We start from the raw sequence: 19,832 nt of genomic DNA, 5'->3' as shown, positions 1-19,832 counted from the left end.
CTCTGCGCCTCCGCAGCCCGGCCACCAGCGCTGCCGCGCGATGTGAGGCGGTGGCGCCAGCCTGGCTCTCTGCTCGGGCGGGCTCTGTGCGGCCATTAGGGGCCGGTGCGGCGGCGGCGCGGAGCGCAGCGGCAGGAGGAGGGCTCGGAGGGTGGGGGCGCAGGCCCGGGAGGGGGCACCGGGAGGAGGTGAGTGTCTCTCGTCGCCTCCTCCTCTCCCCCCTTTTCGCCCCCGCCTCCTTGTGGCGATGAGAAGGAGGAGGACAGCGCCGAGGAGGAAGAGGCTGATGGCGGCGGCGCTCCGAGAGACCTCGGCTGGGCAGGGGCCGGCCGCGGCGGGCCGGGGACTGCGCCTCTAGAGCCGCGAGTTCTCGCGAACTCGCCGCGGCGGACGCGGTCGGCACCTTTGGGCTCTGCGCCCTCCTCCGGGCTGGGCCCAGGTCCGGCCCCTCGCACTTGTCCCTACCTTTTCTGTCGAGTCCACCTCCCTCTTGAGCCGCCGCGACCCGGCGACGCGAAAAAGGAACTTCCCCCCCCTACCCCCTCGGGTGCTGGCCGAGCCCCCCAAGCCCACCCCAGGGAAGCGGGCCGGGGGCCCTGGGCCGCCGAAGAGCTTGCCGGAGTCTTCGCCGTTTCCTCGCCTGTATCTTCGAAAGAATTAAAAATGGCCGAGAATGTGGTGGAACCGGGGCCGCCTTCAGCCAAGCGGCCTAAACTCTCGTCTCCGGCCCTCTCGGCGTCGGCCAGCGACGGCACAGGTTAGTCCGGCCTGCCCCGGCCCCCTTCGCCGTGTCTGCTCCGGGCACCTTTCTTCCTGCATGTTGCCTGTTCTCCCCTCCGGGGTCCCGACCTCTCCTCGCTGGCCTGCCTGCTCCGGGCGTCTGAATGAGCTGGTCGGAGGCGGCCAGGAGCCCTACCATTTTCTTTGCCTGCTAAGCTTTTCGTTGCAACACCCTTGTCATAGCTAAGTGTGTTCTGGAATTAGGGCTCGGAAGTGGGTGCCGTGCAGACCTGGCCTTTATTGTGGCGCCCAGGCCGTGTAATTGGGGGCAGAAATGCCACTGCCTGGCTGTGCAAGAGCTTTGGGTGCAATTTTTTTGACTTTTCTTTTGTGGGGGGTGGGTGATGAAGGGGAGGAATCGCGAATGCTGGCCTTTTCTCTTGGGGTGCACTCTGTTCTGTTTCCTCTACTTTCCACTCCTCTTCAAGATCTCTTTTTGCACAAAGATTTTCTGCGGAGGATTAAGGCGTAAAAATTTTTTTATTTTTAAATCGTGGTTTCATTTCATTATAATTTTGTGGGCAGGCTAGACGTGAGCTTTAATAAAATTTGCCTCTTGCCTACTCTTCTTAGCCTTTTTCTTTTTTTATTTGCTTTTAAGAATCAATATGGAGCGCAGTTCATTTTGCATCTCCCATTTTTTTGCTGCAAGACTAAAATGTCTGGAATTCTGGGTTTTCAGGTTGGGAGGGACACAGATTTTTGCGAATTGTATTCACTTTCTCTTTTTGGCTGGGGGAAAAGAAGAAATCAACGGTTTTGTGGAGTAATGTACCTGGAAATCAAGAATAGAAGTTGGAACAGTCCCAATCTGCAACAAACATGAACTGATGGTACAAAAGTTAGAAAAAAATGGTTATTGGGCATGTGTGTAGGATTTTTTTGGTTTTGTTTTTTACCTTTTAAGCAAATCAGGAGATAGAGATTTTAGTGTGAAAGCTACACAAATTCCTTACTCCACTCAATTGTGGACTAGTCCTTTTGTCAGGCGAAATGCTGGGAGACTTGAAAGAAGGGGACTTAGGTCCATGGTGTTCTCCCAATGGCCACCGACCTCCTTGTTCACTGTAGTTTTTCGAGATGCTGGGATAATGAAGAGGAAGAATGGCTGGCCATCTGACAGTCCCCAAGATGTTCCCTTTACTACTGAGCATCTCTTTTAAAACTCCCCAGAACAGGCCCAACGTCATCCCTCCATCTGCCAGTGGGAGCGCATAATGGAGTTAAATGTACCCTTGGAGTATGTAGAGAACTTCTAGAACAGGTTTCTAAAGGGTGAAAATGTGAGAAGTGGCAAATGCCTTGAATTTCTTTGTGGAAAAAGATGTCTAAGTTGAAGATAACCTGCCTCCACCCCTGCTCCCACCCCAATTGATATATTTTTAAGTAGGAATCAGGCAGAATTGCTCTAAGACTTGTGAAATGGGTTAAATTCTGCATGAACTTTGATCTGTTCTTATTTCTTGAAGTTTCTGTGGTCTTCGGGGATTTTTTTCTTTTCTTTTTAGTGGTTTTGCCTTTTTTTTTTTTTTTTTTAATGTGTTCCATCAGGCTATACATACACCCTGAGAATTGTATATCTTTGCACTTACTAGTGAGTGTCATTCAGAAGGGTCTTTTAGACACGTTTTCAAGTGTAGATTTTTGTGCTGTTTCTGTAGTGTTTCTGTAAAGTGATGGATTCTACATTGGGGTTGGCTAAATGTCTTTCCGATAGTGGAGGGGAAACTTTATTTTGATGAGTCCTGATGTGAGCTGCTTGGGCAGGCTTAGAGTAAATGCTAGCCTTTAAAGGAAGGCTATATTCCAAACACTTGATTTTGTTCAGGTGGTTTGTGGTGTTCTCCCTACATGGGGTCCTTGGATTTCTTTTACTCATTTTGCTAGTGGCACCTGGCTAAAGCACAAAAACTCTTGCTGCTTGGACTATAGGAGTCCTAAGTATACCAAGTGGCTTTTAATTTTTTAATAATAAACCTTTAACATTGAGATTTAATTAAGTCACTTTAAGACTAAGAGTTTATCTTACTACTTTTCCTTTAAATTTGGTGGTGAGAGTATGATTTTTTTTCTCTGTTCTCAAGATTCTATTCCAGGAATTCTTTGGGATACAATTTTTAATCCTAACTAATTGTGGGGGATTTTTTTGTTGTTGTTGGGTTGTTTTGTTTTGTTTTTTTTGAGAACTGAATATAAAGAAAATACTGGTAGAACATTACATTACATTACAGTTTCTGCTTCCAGCAGTTTGTAGTGTAAGTTTGCAGGTAACATTGAATGGAGGTATTTTACTTTTTACAACTTTAAATTTCTAACTTACAACTTCAACATTTTGACTTTTGAGTTGTCATTTGGGTTTTTCATAAGTTTGAAGGAAAGTTGTTCTTTGGCCCTAACTGATTTTTATCTATAACTGGTTAAAATAAGGCAGCAATTTTAGTCCCCAGAAACTTGTTTTGTTTTGTTTTAAAGTAAATGTGGCTTGCAAGTTTTATAATTTAGGAGTGTTGAGAACACCACTTTTATAGGAAAGAAGATTGGAATGCAATTGGAATGACATGCTAAAGGGTTGCAAACAAATGAATGAATTCCCGATTTAGGAATTTGTAAGCTCTTGTTGAGGTACTGATACAGAATAAAAATTGAGCAAATTAATATTAAATTCCCAGCTTCTGAATATCTAAGCTCTTTGGTTAGATAATGCTGCACACTGAAAATGACATTTAATAATGAAGATTCGAGGTTGATTCAAGTAACTTGAATTCAATTCAACTGTTACTCATTGGGATGAGGAGGAAAAGAGACTTTTGTTTTAGCTTTTGTACCTATGTGCTCCTGTTTCAATATTTACATTAAAAAAATGTTTGGTATGGTTAGGCAAAGCAAATTATTTGTTAAATGAAATAACTTTCTGGCCTCCCCTCCCCTCCCCAAAGCATCATGAAAACCATTTATATTGTAACAATTTTGACCAGAAGAGAAGTAACAGGTAAGAGCTTGGATAATCCCATTTTTAATAACCTGAGTGATAGAATATTAAGGTATGTTACCTTAATTGCTCAGTGAGCATGTTCTTTTTACGGCTTTGTAAATACTTAGTGCTATATCTCTGGTAGTGTAGTAGTTACACATCGGGCTGTGAACCACAAGGTCAGCAGTTCGAAACTACCAGCTGCTCCGCGGGAGAAAGATGAAGCTTTCTGCTCCCGTGAAGATTTACAACCTTGGAAACCCTGTTCAGGGTCTCTATCCACGGCACATAACAACAACATATGCAGTTAAAGAACAGACTCCGGATAGGTGGGCTAAGTATTAGGATCTGGCGTATTATTGGGTAAAGAACCTTGTGGTCTTGTTGCAGTTTTGTGGCCCTACAACGGACTTGTCAGAATTGGCTTTGGTTTTATACCTAATTTTATTTTTCATTTTGAAAGTACAAAGCAGAGAGTATAAATTGTGCGTGACAAGTGAACTGGATCAATGTACACAGTAGAAAAGGCCAGGGTTTTTAATGTCAATTTTACTTTCTCAAAATACCATTAGATATTAATGGTTTAGCATCCTAACCAAAAATTTGGAGCCTCTTTTCAGCCCTTAAACCTATGTGATAGGTAATACATTTAAATCTTAATTTAAAGTGCGAATGTATACCTTGGTTCAGCTTCTGGAATCTTATGCAGCTCCTTGGTGCGTTGAGATATTGCTGGACCTGAGTATTAAATTCAAAGTGTTTTACAGAGTGCCTTGGCATCTTTGGTGGTGGTGGTTATGTGCCGTGGAGTTAGTTCCGACTCCCAGCAACCCTGTATTGGGTTTCCGAGACTGTGAGTCTTTATGGGAGCAGAAAGCCTCATCTTTCTCTCTCGGAACCGCTGGTGGTTTCAAACTGTTGACTGTACAGTTAGCAGCCCGACTCGTAACCACTGTGCTACCAGAGCTCCTTGAACAACTTTGGTCATTACTTATTCTTGAGGGTCCTTGTAAATTCATTTATAGGACTTCAAGAGGATTGATTATCTGTGGTTCATTGTGAGGTAAAGTGACATATTTTTAATTAAATCTTGTTTGCGTGTTAATAGGGGTGTCCTTTTAGCTAGAGTTCGTTGTAGAAGTAAGAGATGTGGTGCCATGTCCATCGAGTGGGCCCTGGAGAAAGGGGTCCCTGCTTGAGGGCCTTTACAGCATTTTCTTTCATGTGTACCTCCTGTAGTCTACAGAGTAAAAGCGAGGGAAATTAAACAGGGAGTTAAAAATGAATGCTTAAGTTATTTGTAAGGACATTAAGTGGTAAATAGGAAAGACAAAATGAGTGGGAAGAATGTTACAGATGTAAGTGGGAGTGTAAAATACTTTTTCCTGTTATATTTGTGAAAACGATTCAGGAGTGATTCTGCCAATTCCTACACACAACAATTAATGGAAAACGAAGGAATACTTCTTTTGTGTGTTTGTCCAGATTTTAGGGATTCTTCCATTGAGGGTTTTTGAAATTGTAATTTTTAATTGTGGAAACAGTAAATTCATGGGTACATGAAATGTATGTTATACCAGATGAAAACATTTTAAAAACTGAAATTAGTAGATGATACTTTTTCTCATGTTATGGATAGTCATTTTTTCTGAAATTGCTCCATTCTCAATCTTTTTAAAAGCAGATTCAAGAGTAATAGTAATTGCTCTCCCGAGCAATTTGGATATAGTTTGTTTTTAAATGTAGATTTTGTTTTTCTTTTTATCATTCTAATGCCCCCCAAAAAGACAATTAGGAGTATGTAATATAGTTACATAAAAAATGAGAGTGACGATAAGTAGAAACAACCCAGGAAAAGTGAGTGAGTAGTTAAGAGAATGAGTTTTGGAGTTTGACCTGCCCCCCTCTGTCTTAGCTTCCTTTCCGGTAGTGTACCTACTACGTAGAGGTATTGCAAGGACTAAGTGAAAATTCTCTTTATAAAGTACTTAGGATAATGCATGCTGCTGCATAGTATGTTTCTGTTAAATACCTTTTTACATTTGTAATAAGTACTAGAAGGAAAACAGTTGTAGTTGGTTGTTGGCTGCTGGGTTCTTTGATCAATAAAATAGAGAAAGAGAATGCAGAGTGCTTGAAATTCGATTAAAGTTGCAATTACAGTTCTTGGTGCAAAGTTGCCTGTATGTAAATCAGCCGTCCAAGATAAAGTTTGTTTGTTTTTGGGAGGGGGCATAAAAATGTGGAAGCAGATATTAAAATTATAAGAATAAAAATACTATATGTGGGTGCTTCCAAAAATTCTTGGAAAAATTCCATTATCTTTTAATTTCATTTTTCTACAACGTTTTTGAAGTGCTCTCATATACACTATCCCACTTGGTGTCTTGTATATGTAAGTAATTGAAATGGAAACCAAATCTTTAAGGTATAATGAGAAAGTAAATTGTTCTGGAGATGCTCAAAGGTGCGGAAATAGCTTTTTGCTAAAGAATTAAGTGGTGTGGTGCTGTTTTTCTGCATTTGATTACCTAGCTGGTTTAGAAAAGCAGATTCTAATAAAGGAAAAGAATAGGAATAGTAGCAGTACCTTTCAGAGACTTTACGACCACACCCAAGTGAGGAGTACAGTTTACATATGCAATCAGAGACCCTCTCTGCACAAGTGGGCCCTGCCTGCTTGTTGGTACTGTAATAGTTCTTACTGCCTTTTTTTTTTTTTTTTTTTTAAGTGCTTGTTGTGAGTCAATGTTTTGATTTTTGTGGCCCTCTTCTGGTTTATGATCCACAGTTTGGAAAACACAGCCTTAGAGAAGAATTGATAAGCTAGCAGTTGTCTTTTATTGGGCCAGTATTTTATGTATGTTAGACACTTATATCCTCAGTGCAGGGAAGAATCTGGTAATCCAAACAGATATCCTTCCTTCCTGGAGTTACAGATAAGGGGAGAAAATCTATATTCAACTAGTCTGGTGTGACCAGCATTGTAATTAGAAAATATAATCTGTGTAAAAGGGGATCCAATCTAGTTGTTAGGCTCTGAAGCATGGTTTGAGGATTTGGAGTTCCATATTCAAAACTGAAGGGATAAGGGTAAGAATAAGCCAGAAAGGGTGTCCTGCTCTGGAAACATTTGTAAATTCCATATGACTGAGGGGATGGCAAGAAATGTAACTGTAGAGGTGAGCAAGGGGCCACTTCTGCGGGGCTTACAATGCTTATAGAAGTTTAAACTTTCCATTTTAGGTGTTTTAAATGGATGGGGCAGTCTTTCTGTACTTTAACAACTAACGTGAAGAACAGCTTGGAAGGGAACAGGAAAAATAATAAAGGGTGTGTTGTGAACAGTGCTACAGTGTGGTATGCAGACAAAGTCTTACCATCCTGGATTAGACAGAAGAGTGGAAGGGATATGGGAGGGATTGTTTTGATGCTGGGTAGTGAGATGCACTGGCTGTGTGACGATGCCATTCTTGAACACGTAGTGAAGTGTTTGGGGTGGGGAGATTGAATTAAATTTTAAGACATTTTAAAGTTACGTCAGGAGTCCTGATGGTGCTGTAGAATAAGCCCGGGACTAACTGCAAAGTTAGTGGGTCAAACCCACCAGCTGCTCTGCAGGAGAAACATGAAGCTTCCTGCTCCCACAAAGATTCACAGCCTCAGAACCCGTATGTAGGGTCACCATTTCAACCACTAAACATTGAATAACCTACTAAGCGTTACACTTTTGGAATATAAAGGTCACTGAAGGCATTTCTGCTCTTAATCTTTTCACATGTAGTAGAGATTGAAATACCTAAGAGATATATACCTTGTTCACTGTGGTGGTGGTGGTGGTGGTTATGTACTGTGGAGTCGGTTCTGACTCATAGTGACCCTGTACAGGGTTTCCGAGGCTGTAAGTCTTTACAGGAGCAGAAAGCCTCATCTTTCTCCCGCGGAACAGCTGGTAATTTCAAACTGCTGACCTTGCGGTTCACAGCCTGATTTGTAACCACTATGCTACCAGAACTCCTTAATGTTCACTGTAGCACTATTCAAAATAGCGAAAAGGTGGAAATAGCCTAAATGTTCATCAACAGATAAATGTTGTTTTTATATGCCGTGGAGTTGCGTAAACAAAATGTACATACATGCAATGGAATATCACTCAGCCATAAAGAGAAATGACGTCCTAATGCATACTACATCATGGATGAACCTTGAAAATGTTAAGCCCTGTTAAGTAAGTTCTACTCATAGCAATCCTATATAGGGTTTCCAAGGAGCAGCTGGTGGGTTTGAACTACTGACTTTGTGATTAGCAGTCCAGTGCTTTTCCTACAGTGCCATACCAGGACTCCTTGTAAACATCAGTTGTTAAGTACAGGGGAGCCAGTTCTAACTCATAGAGACCCTGTAAAGAGTTTCTGAGGAGCAGCTGGTAGGTTTGAACTGCTGACCTTGTGGTTCGCAGTCCAGTGCTGATACTACAGTTGTACCGCACTAGGAATACATTGAAAACAGTATGCTGTGTGAAATAAGCTAGTGACCAAAGGACAAGTATTACATGAAAATTTAACATGAAATACCTAAAACAGGCAAGCGTATAGAGAGATTGAAGGCAGACAAGGGGGAGAAGGGTAAGAAGTGGGGAGACTCGCTGCTTAAGGGATTCTGAACTACTAGGGGTGGTAGAAAATGGATAATGGTGATTGAGCAACATGTTGATTGAACATAATGTCACTGAATTGTACATATATGAAATGTTAAAATGATAAATGTTTTGTTAGTTACATATTTACCCCAATTTTTAAAAAATGTACCCTGCTAAGTTATAGAAATGTTTTGGATAAAGGCAAAAGATAGGGATTGTCTCTGATTAGGTGAGCTAGGTGAGTTGAGGTAAAGTTCATAGAGAAAATGTGAATTTGACAAAGCTCAGAAGGTAACTTACCTTTTCTTAGAAGTAGGAAAGGTAGGTTAGAAGAGTATTCCAGGTGGAAGGAATACGAATGGTTGTCAATGTAAATGGAACATAAAGCTCTGTGGCAGTGTGTTTTCATGGGAAACAAATGGAGAAGAATATCAGTGTGCCGTTATGGAAAGATGTAAAGGTCATGCTGTGGAATTTGACATTTATTTTATTATCAGGATAAAGATTTTAGGAACAGAGTAGCATGATCACAGGTAAAATTAATTCTGGTGATGGGATCAGTAGCAGGGAGAAAACCTAGTAACAAGAAGACCAGAATGTGTCCTCTATGTCTTTTGAAATGAATGTATCATTGTCTTTAGAAGTAACATCCAAGTTTTGTTTACCAGCTATCATAAATTTAATTATTAATATAATGGCATAAGTAGGAAATACAGCAGATGCCTACTCAGAAATCATTCATACTCCCCTTAAGTGCCATCGAGTTCATTCCGACTCACAGCGACCCTGTATAGGGTTTCGAAGGAGCGGCTGGTGGGTTTGAACTGCCAATCTTGTGGTTCACATGCAGTACAGGTCTGATCCTGTTGTTGTTGTTAAGTGCCGCTGAGTTGATTCTGACCCATAGCGACCCGGTATAGGGTTTCCAAGGAGCAGCTGGTGAACTTGAACCACCGACCTTGCAGTTCAAAGGATTTCGCAGTCTGAGGGATTAGCCCCCATTGCCAAACCAGGACTCCAGTGCTGATATCCTACCTACAGCACCACATTTTCAGGAAGTTCTTTGGTTGTTGTTGTGGGTTTTTTCGTTTGTTTTTTAAGGTGATCCTGTGTGTGCTTCTCCATCTAGGATCGCCGATGGTGGTGATGTGCCTTGGAGTTGGTTCCAACTCATAGCGACCCTGTTTATAGAATTTCCGAGGCTGTAAATCTTTACCAGAGCAGAAGGCCTCCTCTTTCTCCTGCAGAACAGCTGGTAGTTTGAAACTGCTGACCTTAAGGTTCACAGCCTGATTTGTAACTACTTGGCAAGTAAATGAATCCTAGCCTCATGCAGAGCAACAGGATTGTTGCTACTGTGCCAAAGCAAGAACTATTCAGTGGTGGTGAAGTTGGCATGCAGTTCAGATTTGATATAAACATGGTATTTATTTATTTTTTTGTTTTATTTTAATTCTGGCGGTTACTTTCACATCAAAAACTTACATCACTGTATCAGTAAGTTAATAAAGTACAAGACAAATAGTCCCAGGTCATGTTCTTGATACTTTATGATACTCGATATATGTTTAAATTTGGAGGTCTAATTTAACATGTGTTGGGGTTCAAGAATAAAACTTGAAGCCAGTCTCTTCCCAAAGTGTAGGTACTACTTTTGAGTCATGGTTTCAGGCAGTGCTGAGTGTGCATATTCTGAAATTTACCTATCCTTTTGCCCTGTGAATCTATTGGACTTCAAAATTCAACTGCCTGCATAGCGTTGTGATCCAAATTTGTATCAAACTCACAGCTTGTTTCTAATTGCTTTAGAAAATTTTCGGAGTCTTACCTGCCCTTCTTTCTTTCCAGCTTGGAGACTTCATTTTTCATGTGTATCTTTTCTGTGGTTCCATTATATGTGCTCCATCTACAGAGCATTAAAATACTATTTTTTGAAGTAATGTACTGAATGGAGGTTTGGAAAGTTATTTTAACCCAACAAATGTGTGACGTTTGCAAAATAACCTCATTTTAAAGGCTAAAATGGTTTTTGCTTTGTTTTTGTTTTTTTAAATTCATTCTTTTTAAGCACCCCAACAGCTGAGTTAATGAAAAAGCAAGAGATCCCCAAACTAGTATGAACAGATCTTTTAGGGATTCAATAGCTTCTTAGTTTAATTAGGTTATTCACAGAAGTGTTAAAGTGATGTATATTTACTTTCTTTTCCTCCTTACTCTCAAATCCTTGTCCTGCTCTTCTACCTCTGTGTTTGGAACCTCTGCCCAGCCCTCAGCCTGGGCCCTCACTCCTTTGTGTTTCTTTAAGTTGTTCATCCTCTCTACTTTTTTTTTTTTTTTCCATGTTTTATTGTGAATTATATGATATTTTACATGGGAGAACTTTAGTTTTACATTCATTCCACTGTACATCGTTTCATTGCCATGGTTCCAATTCCCTCCATGCATCATCAGTCAACCAAAGGGTATACCCTATAAACCCGCCCCCTACACTTTCCCCCCCCCCCCATTCTTCAGCACACAGTCCCTCTCCCTCTCTGGATCCAAATTCCCTAGCCACTTCATCACTCCACGTTATCGTCTCTGCCTCCTCCAACTCGGGCCTTGCTGCTTCTCTGGGTAGGGTCCCGCTCTTGGCTCTTCTCCGTTGAAGGTCCCAGAGACCTCCGCTCCTAGGCTCCTAGACTAGAGAGTTAATCACTCCCTTCCTTGCTACAAAACGTCTACCTTTACATTTCCAATCCTCACAATCAGTCCTGATAACAATCATTCACTATTGTATCACAAGTGACCCTTCTGCATTTCATTTCATCAGCTCCGCCTAGACAGATTGGATAGTACTTACTGGAGATTCTGCCTTCCTCCATGCCCCTAGCTCTAGGTTCCCTCTTGAAAGCTTGTAAGCCAGTCACTTCTTGCCTTTGTAGTCCTCCCCCCCCCCCCAATTTGGGTATCCAATGTCCAAGTTGCCCCTCTCTGTCTACTCTGTGTGGGGGTGGGGGTGGGAATGTTTCTTGCTGTAAGGATTTGTTCCCTCTTTGGGGTTACTGCATCCATAGGTGTAGGTCAAGTTCATCAAACTGTATCAGTTCACTCTTTTTTTTTTTTTTTTTTCCCTTTTCTTTCTTCTGGTTGAATTCTGATCATCCATTCATCGGGGCCAGGTCATGTGGGTACCATCTGCAGGTGTGGGTGTTCTTGCGTGTATGCCCTCTCTTCCTATCAGCTGGTAGCTTCACTCTCCACTCTAGTCCTCTGTGGCCACGCCACTGACTCTGGGCCCAAGAGTCTCCAGGTCTCCCCACACTGCTGGCCAACCAGGTCCCCATCCGGGTCCATAGAAGCCCACCAAACATTGTATGGCTTAGCTTGCTGCTTCATAGCTTGCCGCTTCATTGCTGCTTTTACCCCACTTCTCCCTATCGGCGATGCGTGTGGTCACCATTCAGAGCGCGTATTTCCGTTGAGTCTTAGCCTTGGAAGGGGGTTTGCATTAAGGGGACCCGACCACTTGTCTTGATGTTTGTTCTTGTAGTAACAGTCCATCTGAGGTAGAAGCCTGAACCACATCCAGATCTCCAGAGATGGGAAACTCCCACTTAAAAGGATGAGCAAATCAGCCTGGAGCAGCTAGAAGAACAGAAGATACTTCTTGAAAGAAAGACCTACAGGAAAAATACAAAACATTAGAGGCAGATGGACTGTTATTACAAGAACAAACAAATTGCTTGCCCAGGAAACATCATCCTCTCTACTCTTGACTTGTCTAGTTCCTCCTTATCTTCCAGTGTCACCACCAGAGTTAGATGGAAAAAATGAGGGTTTTGAGATCTAGGAATACCCATTCTTTTCTAAGTGTTTTAAGGCTTCAGAGTAGCAAGCCGAAGGCGGGGGTAGGGGGGAGAAGCAGTAGGTAGATTTTGTCTTGTAAGTGGGATACTTGAAAATTTACTAATTTTTAAATAATTAGTGTGGGTATTTTGCTTAATGAACACAGTTTAAGAGCAGAACTGAGTTAATTCAACTTCAGTTTACCTGAAGTATAAAAACAAGCCTGCTTATTCAATAAGTAAGTTTTGGGCCTTCTAAGTGAAAAACTATAACAAACTTCTACTTGCATTTTGCATTCTAGTTTAACTTTAGGAAAAAACGACGTTTTATGCTCATAGATGAGGTACTGATAGGGTAAGCACAGGACTGCCAACCATAGGTCAGTGGTTCAAATCTACCCATCACTCCTTGATTTGAAACCAACTCAGTGGCACCAAACAGTGCTGACTGTACAGTATGATAGTCTGCCCAAGTTTGAAGCCTCTGATTTTGTTATGGTGAGCAATACGTGTCATCATTTCTCGTATATCATGGGTATATCTTGATCTTTTGCCTTTTAAAGTGAGCTGAGCATCTATAGGAATTATATGGTTAAATTTACTGTGAGGGCTATAAGCAATATAGAAGATTTGAAAGGTAACCTATAGAATCTGTATGTGATAATGAAAGGATGCTTTAACTCAACACTAATTTCCTACATTTAATCTGAGTTCAAGTCTTTTTGTTTAAATTGTATTTGAACTGAATACACTCAGATGGAGAAAAATTCTAAGTTTACTTATACTCACTCTGTATGTGGATACTTGTCAGTAAACTATTGCTTAGTAGAAGTGGCCTGCTGCTGATGTTGATTGGCTGATATTTTGGAAACTTAAGTAGGAAATGTCTTGCTGGAGAGCATATGAGTTCACTTCAGCAGTCATTTGTGATAATACTGTTTCATAATGTTTGCCATATAATAGTTTAAAGGTAATGAAATAAATTTCAGATTTTTTAATTCTTAATCAGAGAAAAGGGGGAAATAGAAGCAAGTAGCAAGTAAGAGCTTACCTTATTATTTAGGAAAAAAGAACTGCTGGCTCTAACTTTCATAACTTTTCTCAGTCTATTTCAGTCTGGATAGACTTAACAACTCCACTGAAATTAGTCAGTTAATGTGTGTCGTTGAGTTGATTCCAATTCATAGCAACCTTAGAAGACAAAGAAGAACTTTCCCAGAGGTTTTTCTAGGTTGACGTATTTACAGGAGCAGATCACCAAGTCTTTTTTCCTGTGGAGCTGTTTGTGGGTTCGAACCATCCATCTTTTGGTTAGCAGCTAAGCACCCAATCATTGAATCACATTGATTACTGATTGTCTCCTATTACCTGTATTTACTGGAGCATGGAGCACCAATCACTCTTTCTTTCTTGGAACCTCTTAATCTCCAGGACAGTATTGCTGGTGGGTTGGGTTGAGGAGTGTTGGGTTTTGACATTATTGTCCCTAAAATGGTTGGTGTCCTTTTGTGAATCTTTTCCTTTCTTGTTTTGCCTCAAATACCATCTGATCAGCATTAATCCATCCATGGCTCATGATTCCTTTATACAGTTTTCCTCATGCTCCAGAGCTAATCCAGTGCCCACTGGACATCTCCACATAGGTATCCCAACAGTGTGTTTTCTCTCATATCCCCATATTTTTCTCAGATTGTTTAGCTAGATAACTATACTTCTATTCCTTTGGTTGTCCAAAACGGAAACTTAATTGTCTTCCTTGTCTTTTTCTCTGGCCCCACTATCTGCAGTCTGAAATGAGTTCTTTTGCTTTTAGTAGTTCTCTAGTTATAATTTTTAGCCTTCATTATTTTTCAAGTAGCAGCCTTCTAACTAATCTCCTGGACTCTAGACTTGGCCCTGTCCAATTCAGGTATGTCCTGTTTATAATTATTTGTTTCATAATTATTCTTAAAATCTGTCAGTAGATCAATTTCTTCCCCACAATAAAAATCTCAAACTGTTACAGGACCCTTCGTGTCTTTGTTGAAGTCATCTGATCTGATTGAATCCCTGTACGCAGGACAGTTTAAGATAGGAGCATGAAATGAAATTCCTTCCTGAACCTGAGGAGCTTAGTGATGAGGGCATGTGATTGAGCCTTGTCAGTATTAAAACCCACAGCTCTGCGAGAATTTGTGGAAATTATGGCACTTAAATTTTTTATTGCTCTTTTTTCTGCTTTTCAGTATTGTTTTTTGTTTCATATCCTACTCTTCTTAGTTTTTGACTACCAGGCTTCATTTACTGTTTACAGTAAATGGGTTAAAGACATAATCTCATGTTTGAGTAACTTTTTACAATAATGCGGTTTAATTCACTGCTTGTGAACTTGCTAGCATGTTTTTGTTGGTTTTTTTGAGAAGCCATTGCAGGTATATCTAATAGAGAAAGATGGCGATTTGGTGGCTAAAATGAAGGTCACACATTAGATTTTTGAGCTTTCATACTTCTTAACTTGGGATTGCAGTGGCTCCATAGGATAAGCACCGGACTGCACACCATACGCTTGGCTTGGCATTTCAAACCTACCTGCTGCTCTGTGGAAGAAAAATGAGGGCTCTCTTCTCTCGCAAAGATTTAAAGTCTCAGAAACTCTATACAGGGTCACTGTGTGTCAGAACCAACTCCACGGCATTTAACAATTCTTTATTGATATAAAGAATTGACTATATTAGAATTTGGGCAGTTTTTCTTAATCTGGAAATATAACTCAAATTTCTAAAAATTCTCAGTTTAGAAATGTTCAGGAAAATCGTATTTCTGATAGTGTTTAATAATCTATAAATAGCTGCTCAACATGTGCCTCACTGCCATTGGCCTCCCTCTGGTGTCCTGGTGTGGCACTGCAGGGTAATACGCTAGACTGCAAATTCAGTTTGAACTGAAAGGTAAGTGGTTCAAACCCACAGACTGTGCCTTAGGAACCCTATACAGGGTAGCTATGGGTCGGAACTGACTCAGTGACACTTAACAACATCACATAGAACATTAGACTAGGATACAGGTGACAATAACAATTGTATTTTGTATTATTTTGGAGAAGTCTGTGTTAGCTTCCGTTGCTATATCTGTAAGATGAATGAATCAGTAATTTTCAAACTGACCCTGAGAAAGGGGTAGGAGATGAACCATTATACTCCCAATTCCTTTTCAGTACATACTGTTCTGATTTTTATATGTTCACAAGACACCATTGAACTTAATGATCCCTAAGGAGCCCTGGTGTGGCACTGTGGGTTAACCCACTGGACTGCAAACTCAGGCTGAGCCATAAGGTTTGGTGGTTGAAGCTCACCAGCCATTCCTCAGAAGTGCTATGGGCTGGAACCGAATTGATGGCATTTAACAACAAAGATTCTTTACTCTGTCCCATTCACTATGTAATTTTATAAATTCACACATTTGTGTAGTGCTTTAGTCAGTTATAAACCTTGGTTCTCAACCCTGTGTAGGTTGTACGATAAGTTTGCTACCTTTTGATAGACGAGATAAGCGTTGGATTTAATAAACCCAAGCCTATAGACTTAAAAACAGTACTGAGTTAGATATTTGTGATGGCAGGTGGCATTTGGGGATTATAAATGTTGAGAATTTTGAGGCACAAAAATGTTAATTTAGGAATAATATCTAACTTGACAGTTTGACAGGCATTATTATCAGATGAAATCATTTGAGCATGGGTCAAAGTATATATTTTTAATACAGGCTTCCGAGTTGAACCTACATTGTAATTGAAAATAGAAGTAAAAGAACTTTTTGTAAGTTTATAGATGGTAGTGGTGCTGTGGAGTCAGTTCCCACTCATAGCCACCCTGTACAGGGTTTCTGAGGCTATAAATCTTTACGGGAGCAGAAAGCCTCGTCTTTGTTGCATGGAACAGCTGGTCGTTTCGAACTGCTGACCTTGCGGTTCACAGCCCAATTCGCAACCACTACGCTATAGTGGTTTATAGATACCCAACCAGAAATAAGAAATTACCGAATTGCTGGAAATAATTAGCTGTTATCTAATTAATTCCACAAGCATTTATTTTGTGTATTTAAAACGTAATGAGACTCTTAAGCTAGGTGCAGTAGAAAATATCAATAGCGATTAAATGAGACCCTAAGCCGTAAGCTGTTATAATTTGGTAAAGAAATAAAGTTGTACACAAATATTTCGCTATAATAAAAGGTAAAGATAAGTATGTAGTATTGTCATAACAAAGTGAACCATCTTGTTAAATGAGTATTGATACCAATCTTTGAGTTGAAACGTGAATGAATCTTCTTGTAGAGTAATTATATTAAGGTTTGTTGAAATTAAATTCAAGATTTCCATTAAGAGCAGAACAGGCTTCTAAACCTGTATTTTTAAAGATATAGACCATAACCAAATATAGCAGATTTGGCTGGACTATAAGCCAAATTTAAATCCTGACTCTAGGTTAAAGAGAAAGACTTCTGTATTAACCAAAAAAAGAACTACTCATGAACATGTACGTGACTACTATTTCTGAGGTTGTTGAATTAATGAGAATAATGTACGTGTGGTCCCTAAAAAAATGCTTGGTAAATGTTGGTGTCATTGTAAAGCATCCTGTCTCCAAGTAGAGTAATGATTCCATGCAAGAGTTATAATGTTTATAGTTGTTTATGTTTAGTAGCTCAGAGGCTAAAGTGTTTGTTAATCTGAAGATTGGCAGTTCAAGTCACCAGCTGCCTCTGAGGGAGAACAAGGTGGCATTCCACTTCTCCCTAAAGATTTACCACCTTGGAAATCCCGTGGGCAGTTCTACTGTGCCCTACAGGGGCACTATGAGTCAGAATCAGCTGCTGCAGTGTGTGTGTGTGTGAGATGTTGTTGTTGTTAGTGCCTTTGAGTTTGTTTCAACTCATAGCCACCCTGTATAGGGTTTCCAAGGAATGACTGCTAGGTTTGAACTGCCAACTATGCAGTTAGCAGCCCGGTGCTTACTACTACAGTGCCACACCAACACTATGTTATATAGTGGTGGTTATGTGCCATGGAGTCAGTTCTGACTCATAGCGACCCTGTATAGGGTTTCTGAGTCGGTAAATCTTTTACAGGAGCAGAAAGTCTCATCTTTCTCCCGCAGAACTGCTGGTAGTTTCGAACTGCTAACCTTGAGGTTAGCGACCCAACTTGTAACCACAGGCTACCAGTGGTTAATAATGTGCCAAATACTGTTTGTTCTAAGTGTACTTTACATATCATTTAATCCTCATAAATATAACCTATGAAATAAGGATTGTCCTATGATACAAGGTAGAGACTGGGGTTTTCCCTGTATATTTCAGAGTTGTCTGGTCTTCTGGAAAAATTCTATTAATATTTTGATTGACTCTGTAGATTAATGTTGAAGAATTGGTGTCTTTACTTAGTATTGAGGATTTCTATTCGGGTGTTTGGGATGTTACTCTATTGACTTAGGTAATCGTATCATCAGCAGTAAATAGTGTTTCTTCTTTTCAGTCATTTCACTTGCCGTTTTTTCTTGTATTGTTTCCTAACTGAGTACTCCAGTATAATATTGCATAGAAGTAGTTGTCATCTTTGTCTTATTCTGATATTAAAGAGACTACTTTAATTATAGTTCAATTTGCTATCCATTTTTAGAGGTTAGAAGAAACCTTTTTTGTCAATTTAAGCTTTATTTATTTTACTATAGTTGAGTGTCCAAAATTTATCAAATGCATCCATTAAGATGACTCCTATTTTTTCTTTTTCTTTTATTATTATGGTATGATCTAATGTTTATATAAGTTCTAATCTTGAAATCTCCTTTCTTAGACGGATTCCTGGGATTATTCCAGTTTATAATATGTTTTAAAGACACTAATGAATCTGGCTTGCTCTTTTTTTTTTTTTTAAGGATTCTTGCTTCTGTGCTCATAAATAAGATTGGCCTGTGAATTCCTTTTCTTGTGCTGGCCATAGATGATTTTTAGTGTTGTGGGTTTGGGGGTGTTGGTTTGTTGTTGTTTTTGTTTTTTTCTGTTTGCTAGAAGTGGTTTTGTAAGGTTAAAGTTTGGTTAGGGCATGCCTGTAAAACCATTTAGATGTTGTTGTTTAGTACTGTGGAATCAGTTCCAACTCATAGTGACCCCTGCACAGGGTTTCCGAGGCTGCAGATCTTTACGGGAGCAGAAAGACTCATCTTTCTCCCACGGAACAGCTGGTAGTTTCAAACTGCCGACCTTGAGGTTAGCAGCCTGATTCGTTACCACTACACTATAATGGTGGGTGTTTTTTTTTTTTTTTAATGATAAGATTAACCAATTACTCCATTTCTTTAATAGTAATTCACACTTTTGAAGTCTTTTTCTTTTAAACATTTTTTAATGTAAACTTTCTATTTAATAGACAAATATAAAAACCTCCCATATAGATATACTTATTACCCAGCTTCAAGTTGCCAGTATTTTGCCCTTTTTATTTCGTTTTTTTTTTTGGGGGGGGGGGGTGCTGGAGTGTTTAAAGCATGTTATTTCACCAGAAATAGTTCAGTATGTATCCCTCAATGAAAAGGATTTATTTTTAACATAGTTGTTACTATGTAATTTTCTCATTCAACAAAATTAATAATTAATATTTAATTCTGATTCTCTTTTACAAATAGTTTGTTTGAATCAAGATTCAAACAAGGACCTTTATAGTGTATTTGGTTGTTGAATGTTTTATTTGATAATAGCTCCTTCTTTCTTTTTTCCTCCCTTTTATAAAAGCTATGATTTGTTGAAGAAAAGACACCGAAATGTTGGACATTTATCCTATATCATTTCTTTTTTATTGTGGTTGAGGTGAAACTTTACAGAGAAAATCCATTTTCTGTCCAACAATTTACGTGGTTGGTTTGGTGACATTAGCTGGAATCTCCTTAATGTAGCAGCCACTTTAACCACTTCCTCCCTGAGTTCCCTGTTTCCATCCGTCCTTTTTTCCTGCCCCTTCTTGCTTTCTGAGCTTTGTTTTTGGGCAAATGCTGCTTTTTTGCTTTTGTATGATTGATTGCTCTAGGAGTATGGTTTTCACTGGTTTTGTTGACTTTGTAGGTCTGTCTAGCATTCGACTGAAAGTTGATCCCGGTTCCAGGTTTGAAGTGTGTCTGAGGACCACAGTTTAGGGAGTTCCACCAGCCTCTATAAAATCAGTAACGCCTGGTCTTTGTTATGATTTTGAGTTTTGTTCCACATTTTTCTGACTTTGTCCAGGACCTTCTAGTGTGATCCAGTTAGAATAGTCAGTTGTGGTAGCCAGTCACCATCTGGTTCTTCTGGGTTCAGGGTAGTAGAGACTGTGTGATTCACATGGTCTAATAATAGAGTCTTTTTGATTGATTGTTTCCTAATTGTTTCCTTGAGTCTTTGATTATCCTCACTTTTCTTTACTCTGGACCAGGTACAGAGATAACAACCACCACCAGTAGTTGCTCCTTAAATGGTCACTCTCACAAGCTTTTAAGACTCCCATTTGCTACTCACCAAAGTAGGATGCTGATGATGGTCAGTTTCATGGAGTCACTGACTCCTAGTGACCCTATGAGTATAGGGTTCCAAGGAGAGGCTGGTGGGT

At 40.1% G+C, this 19,832-nt stretch overlaps 1 protein-coding gene across 1 annotated transcript in view; it reads left to right on the top strand.

Annotated features, from left to right (window-relative positions):
* The first annotated feature begins 303 nt into the window (after positions 1-303).
* The window catches only part of EP300 (E1A binding protein p300), a 77,642-nt gene continuing 58,113 nt past the window's right edge, over positions 304-19,832 (top strand). The window contains exon 1 of the mRNA XM_006866877.1: positions 304-757. Coding sequence (XP_006866939.1) covers positions 664-757 — 94 coding nt within the window. The 5' untranslated portion in view covers positions 304-663. The remainder of the gene's footprint in view (positions 758-19,832) is intronic.

Source organism: Chrysochloris asiatica, unplaced genomic scaffold (assembly GCF_000296735.1).
Source record: "Chrysochloris asiatica unplaced genomic scaffold, ChrAsi1.0 scaffold00097, whole genome shotgun sequence".
Taxonomy (NCBI): domain Eukaryota; kingdom Metazoa; phylum Chordata; class Mammalia; order Afrosoricida; family Chrysochloridae; genus Chrysochloris; species Chrysochloris asiatica.
The sequence above is the reverse complement of the archived record's forward strand: the minus strand, read 5'-3'. Positions and strand labels throughout refer to the sequence as shown.